General features: G+C 47.2%; 1 protein-coding gene across 1 annotated transcript in view; it reads right to left on the bottom strand.

The window, feature by feature from the left end:
- Window positions 1–22,645, bottom strand: part of LOC144099125 (uncharacterized) — a 107,504-nt gene that overhangs the window by 12,916 nt on the left and 71,943 nt on the right. The window contains exons 2-3 of the mRNA XM_077632218.1: window positions 5,738–6,027; window positions 2,071–2,258 (exon numbers count right to left, since the gene is read on the bottom strand). Coding sequence (XP_077488344.1) covers window positions 2,071–2,258; window positions 5,738–6,027 — 478 coding nt within the window. The remainder of the gene's footprint in view (window positions 1–2,070; window positions 2,259–5,737; window positions 6,028–22,645) is intronic.

Below are 22,645 nucleotides of genomic sequence, written 5' to 3'. Positions count from 1 at the left end.
TACTCAATTACTCAAGACTTGGAGACACTTCGGCGCTATGGCGCGGAAGGAGAACAGCCGCTAAATTTAGCGCTTGCTCAAGATTTGCGCCTCCTGTCACTCCGTTGCCGCATTGTTAGCGAACTGCTCAAAACAGCTGCACTCACTGAGTGCGTCGGTAGAAGCTTGTGTAACCTCCAGTCGTTCCCTAAGCTTTTTTATGATAACTATGGCATTACTCAGTGCTGAGAGAAGTTCATGTTTCCACAGTATGTTTCTTTCTTTTTCCGACAGGAGTTCTCGAACATTTCTTTTGCTTTTAAACTTTCGGTTCCTGCCACCTCTCGTTTGCCATTCGGTGTCTTCACTACAAATTTTCTTCTCGTCAAATTCATTCGTTTAAAGTTCATGTTACTGCATGACAACAACGTGTCCAGGTGCAAAAAAGTTTTAGTTTAATAAGGAGCACTGTGGGGATGTATCTACATTTACTTATCTTTTATTTCTGCTGAGCTACCAAGTTAACAATGTTCAGCTCTAGCGCTTATAGACTCTCTTAAATGTCTGCAGAAATTAGTTTCTATCAAAATTTGGATTCCTACCTTATCAAAAACGAAATTGCCGTTTCCAATACGCTTTGTGTTGCTTGTTCACGCAGCGCTGTATCCAAAAGTTGATTATATTTCTGTTCTGCGACCAATTATAAAGACATTTTACATACTTTTTATAACGCAATGCTCCAAGGTTGTCACAACAAATACTCCTAGCGGTTTCAATTTGGTTGCAGTGCTTTTTGTTTTTTCGGATATTGCACTGCCCCTTTCCCAGCTCCACCCTTCGCCTTTCCACGTTTTATTCAGCGGCGTCCTATCCTGACAAGCAAAGGGATTTCTGTTAAGCACGAGAAAATCTTATTGCGGTACAATTCTTCATATCTCAGAAAATTAACCTCCGCTGAATGAAGCAGTGTTGACGAGCTTGCAAGCATTACATATGTCAATTGAAGTGGGAATTTTCCTCGCGTTAACAGTCGTGAAATCATGAACAGTTGACTTTCACTTGCGAAACATTAAAAGAACTTGCTTCTGGCAAAACCCCGGCATCACTGAGGCCACAAAGTCAAGAAGCGTAAAGAAGAAAAATTTGTGTAGAGCGCATATGAAAAAAATTTCGTTCGAGGAAGCAATAAACATGTATCCCCTTTCATACGTGCATGTGACTTGCCGGAGCTACTGGGCAGGCTTGTATGTCTACAGGCATAAGTTGCGATAATACCGCACAGGTTTTATTACCACACGTGATACCACCTTGTCATCTTTACGAAATACCAACGTTGCATTTCACCAGTTTTCTAATTTAATTGCGAAATTTAGATCAGAAAGCCGGTCCTATAACGGACTGCATACGTTTACATCCTTATAATATTGAGTGCTGACAGAGTGATCTCCGAGTCTCTAGTGACGCAGTAAATGTATGCGGTCAAGGCAGGCGTTAAACCTCTGCATTAGGAGCTAACTGAAATATGCGCAACACCCAGGCCATCTGACAACTGTTGCAGAACTAGAGGCACTGGTCATGCACGTATTTTATTGTTAACAGAAGTAATAATACGGCAAAGAAATCTGAGAAATCTTATCAAGATCGCATCTTTCAGGGCAGACGGCAGCCGCGGTGCATTTGTGCATGATGCCATGATCTATTTGTTCGTGTTACACAACCGCCGATTTAACATGCTTGACGAAGCTTCGTGGCAAAATATTGTGTCCCTGATTACGAGCCGCTACTTAAGGGCCATATGTTATGAAACAATTCTTCTGCCAATCCTTTTTTTTTTAATTTTGCCCTTGATCCACGCTGCCTTCGTCACTAGAGCTAGCAAATGGCACTGCTCGCTTAAATTTCTGTCATAACGTCAAAGGCGGCAAGTAGCAACGGCTACAAGGCGCCAGAATGAATCGGGTGAATGGCTGTTAGAAAGTTAGAAATTAGGCATCAGAAAGTTTGGTGGCACCAAAGTCATGGTGCTGAGATTGACATTCCCATTTTAACCAGAGTGCAGCGATTAGTTGAGTGTTGTGATTGCACACTCACGTGTAGTTGAACTTGTCGATGGCGACCGACATGTGGCGGGGACTGGGCGGACAGGAATACATGTTCCTGTCGTCCTCAGGGATGAGGTCCACGTCGTGGAACACGAAGCAGTGGTAGTCGGCGTCGCGGAACGCCTCCCTCACCCCGGCGTTCATCAACACGCCCTTGTTGAACGTGTCGTTGCCGTACTGCGGGAGCGGGCCGGAAAAAAGAAGCAAGCGGCATTAGTGCCCTGTTGAAATTGCGTCGAGCCTAGCTGATATCACAGCGATCGAAAAACTCATTAGAGCCATTAGCGCACACCTTAGGAGACTGTCACTGAGCGAGTGCTCTCCGCCATACGCAGCATCAACGTGGATGAAACGAAAGCATAAAACACAAAAATATAAGCTGCTGGAGAGCAAATACAGGTGGGGTTCGTTAAAACTTCCAAAGTCCTGTCTCTGTGCCCTCGAACTGAAACTCACCTGAGAAAGTACGGGAAAGTTGGGAAAACACGACACAGTACAAAACACATTGTTGCTTTGCGTTCTCTAACGTTTAATGTCGAATCACATTAGCTGGAAGTTTACTGGCGTGACCCGCCGCATGCCCAAGGCAATGGAGCTTAAAGCTCAACCTCTTAAAGACCTCAAACATCAGAGCTTAAAGATCGACCTCTTCTTCGATCAGATTTTATATCAGAAAGCGGGCGAAAGGAAGCGAAATCTTGCAAGCCGCATTTTTTAGAACTGTGCAGCACAACCCACCAAGCGTCCTGAGTTAGAGTATTTATTTTTAACTATATATAGTTATTCGTCTTATGTTTTAAAATTGTTTTCACCTTAAATTCCTGCGGGAGAATAATTTTAGCAGCAAGATACATATGGGGGCAAAACCCCAAACTGTGATGCTCTTTAGGATCTAAAGTAATGATAATGGCAGTTTTGCTTGCTCCAGACCTCTGCTCTTATTTTACCGCTCTCTAGGATTGTCTGAGCGGATGTAGGAAAAAACTACTCCGGAAAATATGCCCCCGGAAAACAGGTCCCTGGAAAATGGTCCCCTGAGGAACAGCCCTTTAGGAAAATATGTCCCCAAGTGAAAAATTACCCAAAGAATGCATTCTTCCGGAACCCAGTTGTCAAAAGGTTGCCATATTTATTGGACTCTTTCTTCAATTTGAGAATAGATGTGAACATGAAGTATTTTAGCAGTACCAGATTTTTTCCTACATCGAAAATGACGGCATTTTTTGTAGGGACCTTTTTTACGGGGACCTTTTTTTCGGGGACGTATCTTACGGGGACGTTTTTTTCCGGAACCCTGTCTGAACACACAAAAGGAAAGAATTGTCTGCCAATTGGTGCGGCGAAGCCATGAATAAAGCTCCAAAGAGCATCAATCAGCGCCGGAGTCAAAAGTGTGTTGGTCTCACTACAGACGCCCACCACAGAACAGTAACGAAAGTGGGAGAATGTGAAGGACAAAAATGAACTCGCTGGCTTTAAACCCCAGGCGCCGCCCTTTTTTCCGGCAAGCAAGGGCGGCTTAGAAGCAGCCGTGAATTGTCAACGAAACAATCTCTCTTCGGTGTGACCTGCAATCACGTCCAAAACTTCGTGTCCACGTAGTTGGAACCGAACCAAATCGTATGTCTATCGACAGGGCGGAGGAAAGAGAGCAACAACCGCCCCTCTAAAGCAGGAAAAGGTTGCGAAAAACGCAGGTAGTTGAAAATAATCGCGCATCCAGGTGATACGAAAAGCCTGGCTGTAGCACTGCCTAGTCTGTAGCGAGTCATGAAACAAAACAGTATTGAATCTTGTTTGCTTCTAATGTTAGGCGAGCCGATAGTCTCAGAAAGATTGTGTGGGTGCCCATGGAGCTAAATGCGCAAGCACTTACTGCAGGGCTACGTATTATCTTGATTTTTAAAGGGCGTGTCATTTTGCTCCCTGCACTGACTCATTTCGCCGCAGGCATTGGGGCAAAATGAGACGTTTAGATTTTTTTATTGCGACAAAATTATGGAGTGTTCCTGGCGGAAGCCACGACTGTACCATATAATTGTACTATATATCTGTTCATATGAATGAGTAATAAACACAAGGCGACAATTTGCAAATTTATGACCTGTTTTGGCTCACTCTACCCTAATTAGTATCCTTTTGTTTACTATATTTGTTTTGCTACATGTACTAGTTGGTAACCAGTACTAATGCGTCAAAGGCCTTTCCGGTGAACTCTTTTAGGTGAAATTCTTTAAGATGAAGGCCTTCAGGAAAGGCCACACGACATACGCGTACATGTAAAGCGCTGATTTAACCAAACCACCACGTCACTTCGGGCTTTTCGTTCTGGTTTAGCTGGTGTCACTTCCGGTCTGATGACGTCACTTTCTGGTTCGCTTCCTGTTCGATGCCGTCATATTTGGTTCTGGGACCATTGTGACGTCACACTAAATTTTCATGGGCAGTTTTGCGGTCAACGCTTCGTTTAATTCCTGATGAGCCATATAAGGCTTTCGCATTAAAGGCACTAGAGCTTTTCATTAAAACCAAGAGGACAAGAGAAAATGGGCTCGCGCTGTCTTTTTCTTTTGTGGAAACATTTTTTTACTCAACTACAGTCATCGGGTATAACCAAAGCAGTTTGTTGTGCGCCAATAAAGAACTGTAGTTTACCGGGCCTCTTCGTTAACGGCGCGGTATATCATAAGAAATGGAGTTTTACCGAACAACTGGCCACGCGCTTGAAAAGCAATCACGGGGCCCACTTGCGCTCTCCTTGCGTGCCGCTCTTTTTGTTCTTTTTGCTTGCGCGTATAGCCTCTTCAGTCTCGGTGTTTAAGCGCGTTTCTTTGTTCATGTGGCGTCCTTCATCTCAAGTTTATTACTCGCGGACTCCGTTCCGTCGAGAAACCATCAACTGCCAGCGCAAAGCCATTCCTCCCAATGCAATAAACCACTCCACTATATCGCTACAGTTCATTTCAAGCTGGGCCTTTCTTGTCCCTTCTTGGCCCTTCGAGTTTTTGCGTCTCAAGAAAATGATTACCGAGTCGAGACTACGGTTGTTTCCGTCCTTTACTTAATCGCTTTATGCAGCACTTGGCTGTTTCAAGACCAGCCTGCAAAACATTACCGCTTCCCACACCTACCATCTGCACAGTGCTTTCTTGCCAGTTCAACAGAAACAACCCCCTAATATAGAGTCTGCCTTGAGCCTTCAACGCTTCGAGTTCCTTGAAGTTGTTAGGTGGATGGGACGCCTTACAAAAAATCGGTAGTAGGAATAAGAGTGCGTTCAGTTCATTTCAATCAATCTTCTAAAACGAGTATTTGCAGAGCTTGTCGCCAACAACGGTTATGTTTAAACGTTGCCTCATTTAGAGATTACGTTTTCAAAGTTACTCACGTCACTAAAAATTTAATGAAGTCAAAAAATTGTACACTTGAATTACATGGTCCTTGCCCTCTCTCCTCATCTATACACTGCGCGCGTGCCTCAGTTTACTTAGACAATTCGCTGTGTCTCACTGAAAGCTACTCTAAAGCTTCGTACCTTCTGTGCATACACATGAGCTTAAAAGCTTCACAAAACACCCATTACTTCAAACTCGAACGCGTATTTCTTGGGAGTCTAGACTCCGGCGCGCAACGTTAAATCGGAAAGGAGCACACACCTGCTCGACGACGTATATGCGGTACGAGAGCAGCTGCCTCCTGAGAATCGGGTGCAGGTGCCTGAGAAGTAGGAGCAGGTGCAGGCGCCGATCCCGGTAGGGCACCACTAGGGCTACTCGGTGGCGAGCCGCACAGTCCGCCGGGTTCCACAGTCCGCCAATCGAAGATGATGACGCCGTTGGAGCTGCACCACTGATGGGCGTCCTGGCGGTCTGCGCAGCTGCCTTTGCTGAGCGCTGTGCTTGGCGCCGCTTCGGTCGCAGGTCCAGGTCTACTTGCACGCGACCCACTGCGGAGATTAGAGGGGATGTGCTCTAAGTCTGATGTGCGACAAGCTTCCATATGTCATTCAAGGGAGTGATTACTCATTACTAAGTACCGTCTTTGCCAAAAGTAACCGAGCACCGGCGGTTTGTTTCTTAGCGATGTAGCGAAGCATTTATGGCAGCCCTTAAGCTCGGAATCTGAGTATACTAAAATGAACCCTTGTACGCACGTTCTCACGTCTTTCGATCTCTAGGGGTACCGTACAGGGTCCGTTACACGGTTGAGAAGCAAAAGCCTGTTGCTCGGTTACTTTTGGCAAAGGGGGTATATGAGCACAGCCATGCATTTCTTTGCAGCCGTACATGGCTACATAACAATTAATGTTCAAAGGCTGTCCAAAGCAGTCGCTTTACCAAGAAAGCTAACCAAGACTTCTAGCAGTTGGAAGGGTGATAAAAATTATCAGCAATTCGGAATGAGAACAGAGGCCTTTGTCCCACTGTGGGACAAAGGCCTCTTCCATATTTCTTCAATAAACCCTGTACTTTGTCAGCCGCGGCCATCTTATCCCAGCCAATTTCTTAATCTCATCCGCCCACTTAACTTTCTGTCGCCCCCTGCTAGGTTTGGGGTTTCTTGGAATCCACTCCGTTGCCGTTAACGAGTATGGGTTATCATGCCTTCGCATTACATACCCTGCTCAAGCCCATTTGTTCTTCTTGATTTCGACTAGGATGACATTAACCCGCTAGGATGACACTAAGGCGTTAACGACTAGGATGACACTAAGGAGTTTGTTCCGTGTCTGACTATGCTCTCTTAAAGTTAATTTTGATTGAGACCAAAAGCGAAAATTCCCGCGTGCTTTGCGACGCAGGTGCAATTTAAATAACCCCGGATGGTTGAAATTAATCTAGAGCCATCCACTACGCCGTGATCATTAGTCAACGTGCAGCTTCGGGAACGCAATAAATCGACGCATCACTCACCGCGATTAAAACGAGGGCCGTACGGGAAGTAATTATAAACAGTTTTCTTATGCACAAGTATCTAAACGCACAGGAGCCGATGTTTAGTGGTACGCGGCGCTATCGCTTGTACAATCAGTGATAGCCGTTTGGCACCATCAGGATAGGTCATCTCCTCCCACCCAATGCATTATGGAAAATTCGTGACAGGCTTCACTGTGCTCATGGCGCCGATAGCATTGTATCAAGATGGGCCATGCATTTTAAAGACGGCTAGACTAATATTGAATAGAAGCCTCGGTGTGGTCGCCCTCGGCAGCCACAACTAATGCCAACAATGATACAACAAGGTCCAAAGAATACTGGTGAGTTACAATAACCTAAGAAGCACTAAGGCTTGAAATGGGCACAGTGCCATTTCGAAGATTGGTGGAAGTTTAGGTAACCGGATAATTTGTACCCGCTTCGTTGCACGCGTAATAACCTAAAGCGCAAAAGTCCAACGCCTCACACTACAGTATCCCAAGAGTAGTATCTCACATCGAAAAAGCGGAGAAAACTGACAAAATGGCGTGGGAACTCCTTCCGCACCCGTTTTGCTGCCCTGGTATGACTCCTTTGAACTTCTACATGTTTGGACTTTTGAAGGATAAAATATGATACCAACGAAACTTCAAAAGGGTTCCTTGCATCAGTGCACCCGTGTCTCTACAGCGCTAGAACGGAGATCTATCGAAGAAATGTTTCAAGTTTTCTGATGGGCGCGAATATTGTGAGCGCTTAAAATGAAGATGTGTGGGAAATGAAGAAAACTTTCAAAATTAAAGTGACAAAGTTTCGTTTCAAATAATGCAGCAGAATCATTTATTTAAAAAAATGCTCATTAGTTTCAGTATGACCCTTAAGTTGTTGTTTTTTTCTTCGTGTTTATTTACGCCTCGTGCGAGACATGTCCGCAATGTACTGCAGAAGCAAAGCTAATTTGGACAAGTTGGCGAGGATTCAGACTTCCTCTCTTTTATGAGGCAACATTTGTGCGTCGGCACTACAGAGCTCGAATGAAAGCAATCCAGTTCCAATCTCACCTGGATAAAAATAAAGCCTACCTGAGTCCTCAGAGTCGCGCGCTTGTATACATGGTCATGTGTAACGTACACTGCCCGCACGGCTGCTGCTCATGTACCAAGATTGATTGTCAACGTAATCAACATGACCTTCCAAAGATAGAAAAAGAAAGATGGCCTTGATTGAATACAGCACTTGGCAAATGAGGGAAATCCACATCAGCAGCCACTGCCTTTATTTCTTTTTCAGCCTCTAATCGTGTTACGCCGGAAGGCCGGGGGGGGGGGGGGTAGTCATAGGGAGTAAGAGAAGAACTGGGGCAGGAAGTGGATGTACAGGAAAGAAGAAAATTCTCGAGGTTGATTTCCCCTGGTGGGTCAGAGCACGGAAGTCGTCTTCTGGACACGGCTACACTACCAGGCACAGCCCACAAAGTACAGATAAGTCCCATACGCGCGTACTCGGCTCAGATTTGTGCTTCTTCTAGTGTCACCAATCTGGTGCACTTGGCAAGCGTAGCTTCCAGGAAGACTGCGGCAGAATTTTCTCTTTCCGTGGTTTCCACTTCGTGCAAACTCTTGCTTCTGACTGTACACATTCTTCGTACTCGAACTGCTTCCTACGAGGGCGCAAAACTCCTAAACGAACACGCCCAGCGGCGAACAACGATGATAATCGGCAAAAGAATGTTCAGCGCGAATCTAACTAGATGAACATTCTGTCTCGCAGGCAGAAGCGTGGTGTGAGACAGTCGCAATATGTCTCGAGGCCTGTGAAGGATCGAAATTAAATTCGGAGCAGCGAACGAGTTTGGAAGGTGACAGTCGGCGGGCCAGAAAATCGGCGCCGCACCCACGCCAACAGTTGTAATTGGATTCACGGCGGCCGTCACTGCTTTAATCTCGCACAGTGATTGCGGCATCAGAACACATGGTGCGAGGGGGCCATATTGAAAGCGCATGGGCGCGGATTCGGACGTCAGGGAAGAGGCGGTTCGTTAAGCACTTCAAGTGCTCGTTATCAAACGTGAAGTGGAAACTCGCGGCGGTTGTACGAAGTTCAGTCCACAGTTATGAGCCAGCGTGTGCGCGCGTACTGAGAAACGCCGCAGTTTTCACTCATAATATGTCCTTTCAATGCGCAATGTTTGTGCATGTTGAGGAAGTGCGGATGTCTTGAATGCCAGAGTGAGAGCCAGATATTTTTTTAATATTTTACCTGTGTTTGTGTCCGAAGCACTTTTGCACACCATCCTTTCCAAATCAAATACACGATTTTTGAAGCTGGAACATGCTACCGTAAACGACAAACTTAAGAGTTCAATTGTTAGAAGCTGAGAAATGCGCTCGCAAAACTGGTTAACCCGGATTTCGGTGTTCCTAAATTCCTTCCCATTTGGCGAGGTGAGTGTATGTTGTTGCAAAAGGGTTGCAAGCCCCAAGGGTAGCGTTGGCCTGGCGGCCTGGGGCAAAGCTGGAAACATCCGAAGGTCCCGGCAAAGGATGAGTCGACTGGCAACAGAACAACTTGTTTATTCTGGCATCTCAAAAGAGCAGCCGGTCAGGGCGACCACGTTACTCGAAGGAAGGAATCGAAGTCTCTCTCGGCGTCCGGGGCAGCGGCGTTTTATACCCTCGGAGTCGAGGGCAAGAAGGAACGGCTTGGGAAGAGGCGTCCGATACGGCGACGCTTGAACATGTCCAGACGTGACGGGCGCGTCCGCCAGGCCGGCGCCGGTCAGACCTCCTCGCCTCCCAGTTGGGGAGCTCCTCTCCCCGGCTGCCGCGCTTTGACAAGCGTGGGCACCAACATGCACACACACACACACGCACGCACGACGACACGTGGCACTGAAACCTGCCTGGACGCGCTTGGCGGGAGGCGTTGCGGCAGCGATGAACGGGTCCAAATGACCGCCGCTTTGAACAAAGCCGCGGCGTCCGTTGCATCCGCGCCGGCTATACCGCGCGTCGTAGGCGAGACGTAACAGACCGCCCCGCCGGGAGAAGGAGATCCCGATGGTCAGGGGACTGCATCCGCTGTCCAGAGGGATGTCGCTCGATGATGCTCGTAATCGAAACCGGTCGTCCCTCGACGTTGCTTGAGCGCAGCGCACAGAGAAGGCCTCGTTCTCGGGTTCAGGATCACATAGGACACTGCAAAGTCACTTCGGGAGAGTTGCCATTTTTGTGCTCGTTCCCAGCAAGCGTTAGAACTACGCCGAAACGCAACCGCTCAGTCAGCAAGCACGAGACAACCCTCACTAAGCTCTGCCAGGCTCTTTCCCCTTTTATACTACTGCCTAGTTCCTTACAGTAGTCAAGCAGCACTCAGAACGCGTCCACAAATTGGAAAATTGCACTAGAAAGCACATAATCACTTTGAAACACTAAACAAAAGCAATATGTTAAAAATCCTGCCTCAGGAAGAAAACATCAGTAACCAACAACTTTGAGGCGGATTCCTACGTTAGGGGCTTCGACTTAAGCCATCGGCGTTGCCGTTGAGACTCCCCTTTTTGTAACGCACCTCAAAGGAATATTGTTGCAAAGCGAGGCTCCAGCGCAGGAGGCGGCCATTTTTGGGAGATATGGTCTGCAGCCATTGGAGAGGGCAGTGATCCGTCTCAATGATAAACCTCGAGCCGGCTAGGTAGCATGACAATTTCTGAACGGCCCACACGAGACACGCACACTCTTTCTCGGTGGCGCTGTACGCCTGCTCACGACAGGTCAGCTTACGACTAGCATACAGGACGGGGTGTTCCACTTCTCCATTGTCCCTTTGGCACAGTACAACGCCCATGCCTCGCTCACTAGCATCGCACTGAACAACGAACCTTTTGTGTAGTCTGGCGATCGTAGCACAGGCTTGCTTGTTAGGGCGCTCTTTAGGGCGCTGAAAGCTCTTTCCTTTGTCTCGCCCCAGACGACTGTTTGGGGCTCTGTTTTTCTTAGAGCATCCGTCAAGGGAGCCGCGATATCGGAGTACCTGGGGATGTACCTTTGATAGTAGCCGGCGACACCTAAGAACGACCGAATATCGGTCTTCGTGCGCGGTTGCGGGAAGTCTCGCACAGCGGCCACCTTTATTTCAGAGGGGCGGCGACGACCCTGTCCAATCACGTGACCGAGGTAGACAACCTCGGCCTGTGCTAATTGGCACTTGGGAGCCTTGACTGTCAAGCCCGCTTCGCGCAGGCGGGTTAGCACTGCCCGCAAGTGTGCCATATGCTCAGACCAGGATGCGGAGAATATCGCTACGTCGTCTAAATACGGTAAAGCGAATTCTTCCTGTCCCCGCAACACTTTGTCCATGAGGCTTGAAAAGCAGTATGGCGCGTTCTTCAAACCAAAACTCAAAACTTTAGGGCGGAATGTTCCCATTGGTGAAATGAACGCCGCATACCTACTAGCCTCTTCTGTAAGTGGAACCTGCCAATAACCCCTGACAAGATCTAGGGTGGAAATAAACTGAGCGCTACTAACTTTCTCAAGGCGCTCCTCGATGTTAGGGATCGGATAAATTTGATCCTTAGTGATGGAATTAAGCCTGCGGTAGTCGACGCAAGGACGAGGTTCCTTGCCCGGTACCTCAACTAAAATCAAAGGGGAGGTATAATCACTCTCACCCGCCTCAATAACACCGAGCTGTAGCATTTTCTTTACCTCAGCCTCCATAATATCGCGCTGGCGGGGTGACACCCGGTACGCCTTGGATCGTACTGGCTCTGGCGAGGTAAGTTCTATATCATGAGTAAGGACAGAAGTCCTACCAGGCCTCTCAGAGAACTGACCTTGAAACTCTTGTAAGAGTTGGTGTAGTTCGGATTTCTGCTCAGGCGACAGCGGTGCTTTACCGATTAAGTCACTAATGACCTGATCGGTGTCTTCCCTGTTCGTCACTGAGCTTAGTCCCGGAAACTCGACCGGAAGCTCTTCTAACTTTCCCGTGTCGGGCATTTCCTCTCCAGTACCTGGTGCCTTCAACGCTACAGGCTCAATTTTTATCCAGTTCTGACGTGCTCGGAATATCAGCTTGCTGCGCCTCCGACCCTTTCTCATTGTTCGACAACGTCGGCCCCGCAACTACCGCCTTTGCAGCGAGCTCCCGAACTCTCGATCTGGTTAAGGCCTGAACGCTAGCCTCACCAAACAAAAGCCCCTTCTCGCGCAGGAGGTGATCGGACCTGTTCGAAAATAGGTACGGGTACTGGGGGGGCAGCATAGATGACACTACGGCCTCCGTCTCAAGTGCTCCGAAAGGTCCTTCAATAAGCACTTTTGCTACGGGCAGACACACGCTGTGAGCTTCCACGGCTTGCTTGATCCATGCGCACTCGCCCGTGAACATATCGGGTTCTACGTAAGAGGGGTGAACTACATCCCTTGTAGCTGCGGAATCAAGAAGCACTCGGCACTCTTTCCCGTTCACGAGGAAGTCTCGCATGTAAGGCTCGAGAAGCTTCATGTTCTCGTCAGTGCTACATAATGACAAACACACGACTTCTCTTTTTTGTTTCTGGACACTGCGCCGAAAAGTGACCCGGCTTCTGGCACGTATAACACACGCGCGCTTGCCTCCTCTCGAACCGCTTTCTGCGTTCGGCTTCGGCTGCCGCCGTCTCCTTACGTTCGGTCAGACTGCTTTCACTCGCATCCGCACTACGCGTATCCCCCCTTGCTCTCATGGGTGTGAACTTCGGCCTCTCAGACTTGGAGCCAAATTCACCCTTTTGACCGTCCTTAGCTCCGCGAGCCCGACGCGTCACAAACTCCTCGGCTAGCTCGGCGGCTTTAGCCACTGTACTAACGTCTGGCCTATCCAAGACCCAGTACCGCACGTTCTCAGGTAACCGACTATAAAACTGTTCCAGCCCGAAACACTGCAGAATTTTCTCGTGGTCACCAAACGCTTCCTCTTCTTTGAGCCACTCCTGCATGTTTGACATAAGCCTGTAGGCAAACTCTGTATATGACTCATTTCTGCCTTTTTCATTTTCCCGAAACTTCCGACGGAACGCCTCCGCTGACAGCCTGTACTTTTTTAGCAGACTCGATTTCACTTGGTCGAAATCCTCTGCCTCCTCTCTCTTCAAGCGAGCGACTACGTCGGCCGCCTCGCCGGGTAACAAAGTGAGCAAGCGCTGTGGCCACGTTTCCCGAGAGAACCCCTGCTTCTCGCACGTTCGCTCAAAGTTAACCAGGAACAAACCAATGTCCTCTCCAAGCTTAAACGGCCGCATCAGGTCAGTCATTTTGAACGATACTCGTTCTCCTGCACCGTGTGCCTGACTTCCATTACGAGCGCGTTCCATCTCTACCTCGAGACGCTTCATTTCCAAAACGCGCTCTTCTTTCTCTTTTTGCTCTTTACGTTCGCGCTCCTCTTTCTCTTTTTGTTCTTTACGTTCGCGCTCGTCTTTTTTTTTTTGTTCCCTCTCCTCAATGGTCTCAAGGCATTCCGACAGCTCGTCATCCTCAGCCTCCAACTCAAGAATCGCCCTTAGCAGTTCTGGTTTTCTGAGTTTGTCTGAGACATCAAGACCCAACTCTCTTGCAAGCTCCAGCAATTTCGGTTTGCGCAACGACTTCAAATCCATGGCTGCTCCGAATGCTGCTTTCTCTACTGCCTACTATTGTCTTGCCGCAAACTAACCCGGCAGCAACGACAACCACAATTACCAGCTCTGTTTCTGACACTAACAAAAGCCTGGCAAAACTCAGAAGAAGAAAGTCCCGCACTCACCAAACCTCGCAGCCAAGAATTCAGCGCAGTCGTTCCGCTGCAGGCAACCAGTCATCACACAGGGCTCGTTGCACTGCTCCCGGATGGTCGTTGAGCTGCTCAGCATACAGTTGACCGCATATCTTCGCTGCTGGCCTCCGTTGTCGCGATCTCACCGCTGGCAACCAGTTGTTGCAAAAGGGTTGCAAGCCCCAAGGGTAGCGTTGGCCTGGCGGCCTGGGGCAAAGCTGGAAACATCCGAAGGTCCCGGCAAAGGATGAGTCGACTGGCAACAGAACAACTTGTTTATTCTGGCATCTCAAAAGAGCAGCCGGTCAGGGCGACCACGTTACTCGAAGGAAGGAATCGAAGTCTCTCTCGGCGTCCGGGGCAGCGGCGTTTTATACCCTCGGAGTCGAGGGCAAGAAGGAACGGCTTGGGAAGAGGCGTCCGATACGGCGACGCTTGAACATGTCCAGACGTGACGGGCGCGTCCGCCAGGCCGGCGCCGGTCAGACCTCCTCGCCTCCCAGTTGGGGAGCTCCTCTCCCCGGCTGCCGCGCTTTGACAAGCGTGGGCACCAACATGCACACACACACACACGCACGCACGACGACACGTGGCACTGAAACCTGCCTGGACGCGCTTGGCGGGAGGCGTTGCGGCAGCGATGAACGGGTCCAAATGACCGCCGCTTTGAACAAAGCCGCGGCGTCCGTTGCATCCGCGCCGGCTATACCGCGCGTCGTAGGCGAGACGTAACAATGTGAAAATGGGGGGAATATTTGTTTTGTATCTCATTAATAACATTGGCAAGGTAACAAAACTGCAGTAAACACCCCCTTTCTCCTGCATCACTAGGTAGCCGAAATAGAAAATCTTCAACAAAAAAAAACAATAAACTGAGGATCAGGAGCCCACAGGATAGAAGCACCTGTCGCACTCAGATTTCCTTACTTCTGTCTGCATCAGCGCTACGTGTAGCGCCATTTCGCAATATAACAAAACAAATCAGGGGCGCAGCGAGCAAATCTTTCACCTTAGACCTGCTCGTTCGCGATGCATATTGTATTGACTTCGCTAAGGCTCTATAAAGAAGGAACACACGCAATCACGAAAAGCAGCTAACATCGGCGCTCGTCTCAAGACTACGACAATCTCCTCAGTAACGAACATCGAAGCTGTAGTTTCCGTTCGGCCAAACTACCGACTGCGCAGAGACATGACCTCCTAGGATCTCAGCTTTCCCGTTCTCAAATTCTTCGCACGCTCACACAGAAGCTGTCTCTCGAAGATTTGTACGAGTCCTCGGTAATGAGGTCTGCGAGATTCTTGAAACGGTGTCTCCCAAACTGACATCTTTTTTGCTTTGTGCTTCCATAGCCGCCTTGACACTTCGTGCCATTGCTTGTTCTTTCGCTGCTGTTACTTGAACCGGTGTCTACTGGGGCTCTGGGTTCATGGTAGAACTTCCAGCGCGAAACTTCAATCCGACTCACAGCTTGTGCGCAGTACAGAATTTATAGCGAGGTGCTTAAAAGTCAATAAGAAAAATAGTTTCCCCCTCGTGCGCGAGGTAAGGAGGAACCAACGGCTTTGACAGCGGCTCTGAGACGCGCACACTTAAGGAATCCGCCGCCTGGCACGCATAGCACATTCCACTCCTCTACTAAGGTTTGTTACGAGAGCCGGCAAATGCGGATAACAAAGAAATCTCTTGAAATTTCTTTAGTACCACCGATTTAGTCGTTGTCAGTGTCATTCTTCGCGACAGTGGAAAGCTTTCGTGCTATCTCCTACCCGCAGACTGTTATGTTGAGGAATTTTTACTCATCAATGTAATGGCTATGAGACACGTAGTCGTGGAAAGCTCACTCAGTAGCTGGAAGAAGCGTATGGCTGCGCCAGGAAAAGGTGCGTTGATGTTCGTGCTTGATCACTTGGCTCAAAGAAAACTCGGTAGCATTGTAACTTTTGCGAATAGTCTAATTATTAGTAGTACCGAGGGTTATGTATGATCGGCAATGGAGGCGAAGATTAACCTGGGGGTGTATTTTGCAATGCTTCATTTTGTTTTCGTTCCATCTCCTCCACTCCCGTTGGCCGCTGAGTCCTGATTACGTTGGCCCTGGCAATGACGTCATGCACCCCCTGATGTCACTTGCATAAACGCAAGTCCTGTCAGTGGCACACTAGAGTACCGGAGTCGACGCCGACGTATGACGGAGTACGACTACGACACGTTTGACACGCCTGACGAACTTTATCACCGCCATCCCGGAAAAGAAACATTAGGGTGGTGAAATCAACCAGATTCTATGATTTCTAATTGCCTGTAACACTTGATACAATAGTGAAAGCGCCAGCGATTACATTCAGATGGGTAGTAAAACACTAAGCTTATCGCCGGCCCTTTTCGGCGTAATTTCGCATTCATTATTTCGGACCATCTGGTGTGGTGTAATAGGCATATCCACGTGGCCATTTCCTGCGTAGACTCAGTTGTGCCATCTTTATATGCCTCTTGAAACACTGCAGAATAGCGTAACCCACCAAAATTACTTCATAGCACCTTTCTCACTCTCCGAAAACCTTATTTGTGCAGGTCATTTTGGCTGCATCAAACGACAATGAGAGTAACGCGCGAATACTGCATGCGAATTGTGACAAACTTGGGCAAAGTTCTGACAGAATTCTCTCTAGAGCATGGGCACATAGCAAACTCTCTCAAAATAAGTACGTTGATGTTAACACAATGATTCGTTGTAACCAAGGGCTCTTGTATTCATCTGCGCCACTGTGGATATGGTATCCACGTGTGCCTTCCAGTGAGCTGTCCCGTGAATGTTTCCTTTGTGCTGATGGGTCTCTTAGGGGGCGTTTTAATGGTACGGAGGGTACCGTAGTTCTCCGCACCGATAAATTCGCGAGATTTTTTTTTTACCTTTTAACACACGCGCTCGCACACGCACAAACGCGCGGGATCAAAAATCTTCTTCTGTTTAACCGGTTTTAATATCAGCAAGGTGTCGTGTCCATGCAACAACTCCTCTCAAATGTCTTCAAAATTTACACCCCAAAGGCCGATGCCATTGTCTTCATTGCATATCTTTTCAGTCGCACTCTGAAAAACAACAGAAACAAAACATGCCGGGTGGAAATTTTTTGGGAGGTATAATCCTCTCCCCAGTGTGACCTAAACGCGTGTGCTCTAGTGTGCTCTAACCAACGCCAGTGTGCGCAAAACGTGGCCCCATGCTTGATATTTTGGGTAGTTGGTGTTTGCCTGACAGTAACTGGCACCGCTTCCCATCGCTATTCTTATTGTAATACCTGGTGATAGCTTTTTGACCCGCCCCTGGCGCTTGACGCCTTAAATCACGGTTGCGTTCCTTCAATCAAAGCCGTTCGATTGAGAAAAGAATAGAGAGTCCAGCAATGTTAGCGACCGCTGTTCTTAACGTCTTACTTTCTGCACCGTTTTATTTTGCCTCAAACTGTAGAACGCGAAGTTCCAAAACGCCTAGGAAGTCATGTTCTCCTCTTTTATGGCTGTTTATAAAAAAAAATAGCCCTCAGTGCACTCTGCTCACAACGACTTATGAAGTAAAGCTTTTTGTGAACTTTAATTGGTCGTACCAACTTTTTTTGTCTTCATTTCGTCCGCTGGTTTTGCAACATTTTTCGCCCTAAATATTCATTAACACTGCTATGTTACATCGGCATGACAAGAGTCAAGTGGGTTCCCAAGGATCAGAGAGTGTTTATTAGATAGCCTCAGCGCAAATGTGTTGAAACTTAGTAAGTTGCTTTGCTTTCTGTTTAACTTTTTTCGCGCTTGCGACTGCATTGCGACTGGCAGAATATTCAGGGTTGTCAGCTTCAGCAGGAAATCGTGGTCAGGGTGACAGTCATAAGCGCAGTACGAGCGATGAGGCGACCTAGAGGGATCCATTAGTAATCGTCACATAGCAGTGATAAGGCGACTAAGGGTGCCACATTTGACAAATGCTAAATGGATATCGGTGTCAGTTGCAAGCAGGTAGCGGTAGTTTGAGAGCTAAGGTTTGATGTCAGAGAGTCGTTTGGGAAAGCCAAGGCAATCCAGGGGAATGCGGGTTATGTAGCCACGCGTTCTCAATGCAAGAACACTGCAGGATTTCGGCCTACATTTAAGTCTCGTCGTAACTGTGGCCGCCATAATACCTGTTAGAATCACTTAATCTAAAAAAAAACTTTGTCAGATCAGTACGCTCTGTATTTTGGACCTCAATGCAACGGCTGGCTATCACGAGGCGTCATCTTAAATCATGCACCGAGATTAGCAAGAATGTGGAGAGAGTGTGTCATGAGTGCGGGCGCCGCTTTCGTTCTGGACTGCTGAAGTCAATATCTGAACTCTAGCGCTACCTCCCACACCCACTTTCCCCCTCTATCCCTCCTCCTTTCCCGTGTAGTGCTCCTCTCTTGCCCCGTCCTTTTTGCGCCGTTATTCATTGTTTTCATGAGGGTGTAAGGCCACTATAAATGCTTTATTGCGCCATCAAGGACGGGTCTGTTCGTGTGTCCACGCTTGTGGTGAACGGTAGCGACAGAAACCTCAAAACATAAGACATGAATTATGTCGATCAAGGACATTTTGTCGATCCAGACAAAGCAGTGACATTTACGTCGCAGGCAGGCTTTACGAAAGAACATTCGTTACGACATTTCCTAGTTTCCTCCCCGCCTTCTTCTGCTCTTTGGATGGGATTCGGACAGGAAACTAGCTTTCCTTAATAAAGCATTAGTGGGCAAGTTTTCTTAGTCCGTCCAATTGCTCCCTTCTCTTCCATATCTATATTATTTTCCGGGTCCCTTCGTTATGCGCGACTTACAAACCATCTTCCGTCAAAGCCGCCCAAGATAAGGCGATTAGTTTAGGGTTCAATTTTACTGATATTACAGAATGCGACAAGTAAACAATATCGATAAGTACGTTGAATATAACAAAAGGCATTTAAAGCGAGGTGAAAAAGTTTATGGGCGATCAGTTGGAGTGATGCGAAGGAAATGCGGCAGCGTTTCTCTTTTATAATTACGGTTATATTCCAATTAAGATTCTATTCCAGTTTTGTCTATTGCAGTTCTGATTCTCTTCTTGTTTCCTTTCTATTCGTAGTCGCTTTTTTATTCATTTTTGCTGTGTCATTCTTAGTGCGGCCTCTCCGTTCCCTCCCCTTCAATTAGAAAGGTCGTATCTCTCTCGTCAACTGCCAACCGTGGCCGGTGGAGAGAGGAAATTTTTTTCTAAACACTAACGGCCACCTGTTTCCTACCATGGTCTTCAGATGTATGGAGACACCATAAAAGTGGATTGTCTGCTGCAATTATGAACTGGGAATTTTGGAGTTTGACGTTCCGAAGCGACAGATGGGCTTTGAGGAGCACCGCAGTGTAAGGCTCCGGATTAATTTAGACCATCTGTGGTTCTTTAACGTGCGCTGACTTCGCACACCACGCGTGCGTCTTTTGTGTAATTAGTGTGAACTTTCGAAAATACGGGATTACGTTGTTCAGAATATCTGGTATTATAAACATCAAACAGGTATGATGCCGGAAATATATGAATGGTAATGCTATTATGACGGGCGCGAAAAACCAACAATCCTGATTGGATTTCCTCTGAACACATAATAAACAAAATATTAAGTTTCTATTAAGCAGGGGCACTGAGCGCAGTTTACAGGCTAAATGTGATTATTCGAATAGCTGCGTTTTGAAGATGTCAAAGCGATAAGAGCTGGCTATGGAACGCGTTTTCCAAGACAATTAACAGTAATTAAGACGGCTATGAAATACTGCATATTGAAGTGACTGAACAATATTGTGCTAGAATTAATGACTCGTTGTAATTAGTGGCCATATGCCAACTGCAAATGCTTGCTAATAGATTTAGTGTGCAGATTATATTTTGTATGGAAATCGAGTGTCACGCCAAGAAATGCCGCAGAATCAGACGGAAGATATGGTTTTCTAGTTACACATTAAGAATGGTGACAAGTCGCTTGTGTGTGGAACGCAATACCATAAGGTTAGTCTAAGCTGTTGTTATTTGCAAAACATTCCAAGAGTTCGCAACAAGAAATTCAGAGGCGCCGTATACAACTTCACAAAAGAAGAAAACTAAAAAATAAAGTACTGCATGCATTGAAATATGGGGGATAAATATAGCGCACAGACATTCATCTAATTGAATTAGATAAGGCTCACTCTTTCATCAGAAAGCTTTGCATTAGTTCCCTATATATCCTAAATATAGTCGTTTCATCGCACATAAATTGCATTCCATATCGCTCATGTGCCTTTGGCAAACTCAATATTCAAAACTATTTGTTGGGAAATTTTTCGAAAGAAATATACATTAACGCGCCACTTCTTGACATTTATTGCAATTTTGCAGCCGCGAATCATATATTGATTAGATGCAGCCTCCCTCGTGAAATGTGCCGTTTTCAATGGTTGCCGATTTTATGCGACCCCTTCTAATAATGTGCACAATCGCAGTTTACAGCTCGCAGAAAGTGAGTTTTTTTTTGTTTATAGAAACTTTTACTCGACATGCCTGATCCTTGTGGAACATTACGCAGAAAATATGCAGCTGTTGTCCCAGCCTTTGGGCTTTTCGTGATAAGGGCACTCTCAGGAGATATCCCGCACCGCGCGAAGAAAAATATACTATTTGTTAAACGTTGTATTATCTGAGCTTTTTCAGAACGGCAGTCTCTTTGATCATTCACTATGTATTTATCACGCATGAGAGTTATCATCATGCAGAGTTTGTACAAGCGCCGTTGAAATGGAATATAGCCCACACAGCCGAGTTCACTTTTGATGAACAAAAACCAGAACGGCAGTGCTAAGATAAGCGTGCGTGTTGATAGATAAAGAAAACTGGAAGAGAATAAACACACATACCACGGCTTCACCGCAGAAACCGGACAATGGTGCTAAAGTAAAAAAACTAACAAACTCTGTTTTTTCTTGGTTTTTTGTGGAGTGTATCCCCATTTCTGTTTGCCTTTTGCATTCCCCATTATGTATTTGTGTTTCACCCCTCATGTATTACCCTCAAACTGAGGGCCTCTCCTTAGTATCATGAATTAAATAAATAAACCCTTCCACCTTCCACCCCCCACCCTCCGCCTTTCGAATATAATATCTGATCGCTCACGATTTCGCTACAACAGAAGCAAAAGGTCAATAACATACTCACTACATTAAGAACCTAAATATAGTAAGCGTACCAAATTCCAACGTGTAGTCACGGAAGCTTTTTAACAGCAGCGCTGTTCCCCTCGATTACAGGAGTTTGTTATGCCTGTGTGTTTTTAGTCCCTAGTAGATTACCAGATTCTAATGATCAAAAATATCTCTTATCTTCACTGAAAACAGAGCTTCTATAAGGTAGGAAACGCTCACAAATTGATATCAAGTTAGCGCCGCCACACTCCATTTTCCTAAAGTAACAGCCTTGACATCACTGCATGTTTAATGCAGATATTTCAGGCTAAGCAACAGCATCACTAGCTCCCATTTTATGATCACGGAGTATTTTTAACCATCGACGCCGCGAGTATTAATAGAGTGTCGAAAAAATGTGGTATTATTGGGTCCAATTTTCTCGGCAGAACAAACATCAGCGTAGCTACAAATAGCCAAAACAAATCAAATTTCACTAAAACAGAAACTGGATTAAGTGGCGCTCAGTATTTATATGGGAACCTTCAAAGTATCTATGCGTTCGCATTTTCGCTCCGGATGCAAGCCGCTCGTTTTCTCCCACAGGCTGTGGTCACCTGATTAAAGCGGACCTGCCCAAGCACTTTGTCGGCAGTTGGTTTCTCCTCACGAGCGAACATCCACGATGTCCGCAGCTGTCTTCACGACGCACTGCTAGGGTGGCTAGACTGGGGAGGTGTGAAGATCGGCCGCGCGTGACCCCTCTGCGCACCGATGCCGCCAGGGGGAATGCGGCGCTGCAGCTAGCGGCACGGTAAGCTCAGCCGCTCAGCCGCGTCGGCCTTACACACACCGTTGCAGTTGTAGTCAGTTCAGTTCGTTTCATCGCCTGTATTGAAGTGTCTATAGCAGCGTTTTTTTTTTATGCGAGGGCGAGATTCCTTCAACAGCAGAAGTGGCTGTAGCATATACAGGAACACTACCGTGCCTCTGCCGTCAGCGCCACCACACGGCATCGGCGCGCTGCGGGGCCATGCTTCCCCGGCCGGTTTTTACACCTGCCCAGTCTAGCCACCTTAGCACTGCAGCCAATCTGGCGGCGTGTACGTAGTAATCAGCGCGTCTCCACCTCTCTCCACGTCGCTCCCTATGTACCTTCATTCCCTAATTGCCAAGTTCCTCAGAGCAGCATTTCTCCAGAGGCCGCATTTCTCCAGAGGGAAGTGTGTTTACTCTAGACGACGAAACGAACTACTGGAAGGAAGTGGACGTCGCGAGAAATATACTTAGGGGCTGGCGACTGGCGCCGCTGGCTTCCATTTCTTTATTTTCTCTCAACGGCTCTCATTTTGGCACCTAAAAACGAACACTCCGCGTGGATTTATAGTCGCGCGTAATTTAGCGCGGTGCTCAGCTTAGGTGCGTAAACTGAACTCATTTTATGTCGTCTTCGTATTGGACATACACACACACGCGCGCACATTGCACAGTTTTATTCTTGCAAAACAGGAAAGCCCGACATGTGGGCTGTTCAGAGAAGTTACCACCACTACTAACAGTTTATGTTCATGTGCACGGCTCGAGAAGCTAAGAAAAAAAAACATTTCCCAGATTTTATTTTTATATGAACACATTCCATTCCATCGTGCATTACTCTGA

The sequence above is a fragment of the Amblyomma americanum genome, chromosome 7 (assembly GCF_052857255.1).
Source record: "Amblyomma americanum isolate KBUSLIRL-KWMA chromosome 7, ASM5285725v1, whole genome shotgun sequence".
NCBI lineage: Eukaryota > Metazoa > Arthropoda > Arachnida > Ixodida > Ixodidae > Amblyomma > Amblyomma americanum.
Note: the sequence above shows the minus strand (reverse complement) of the source record. Positions and strands in the feature narration are given on the sequence as shown.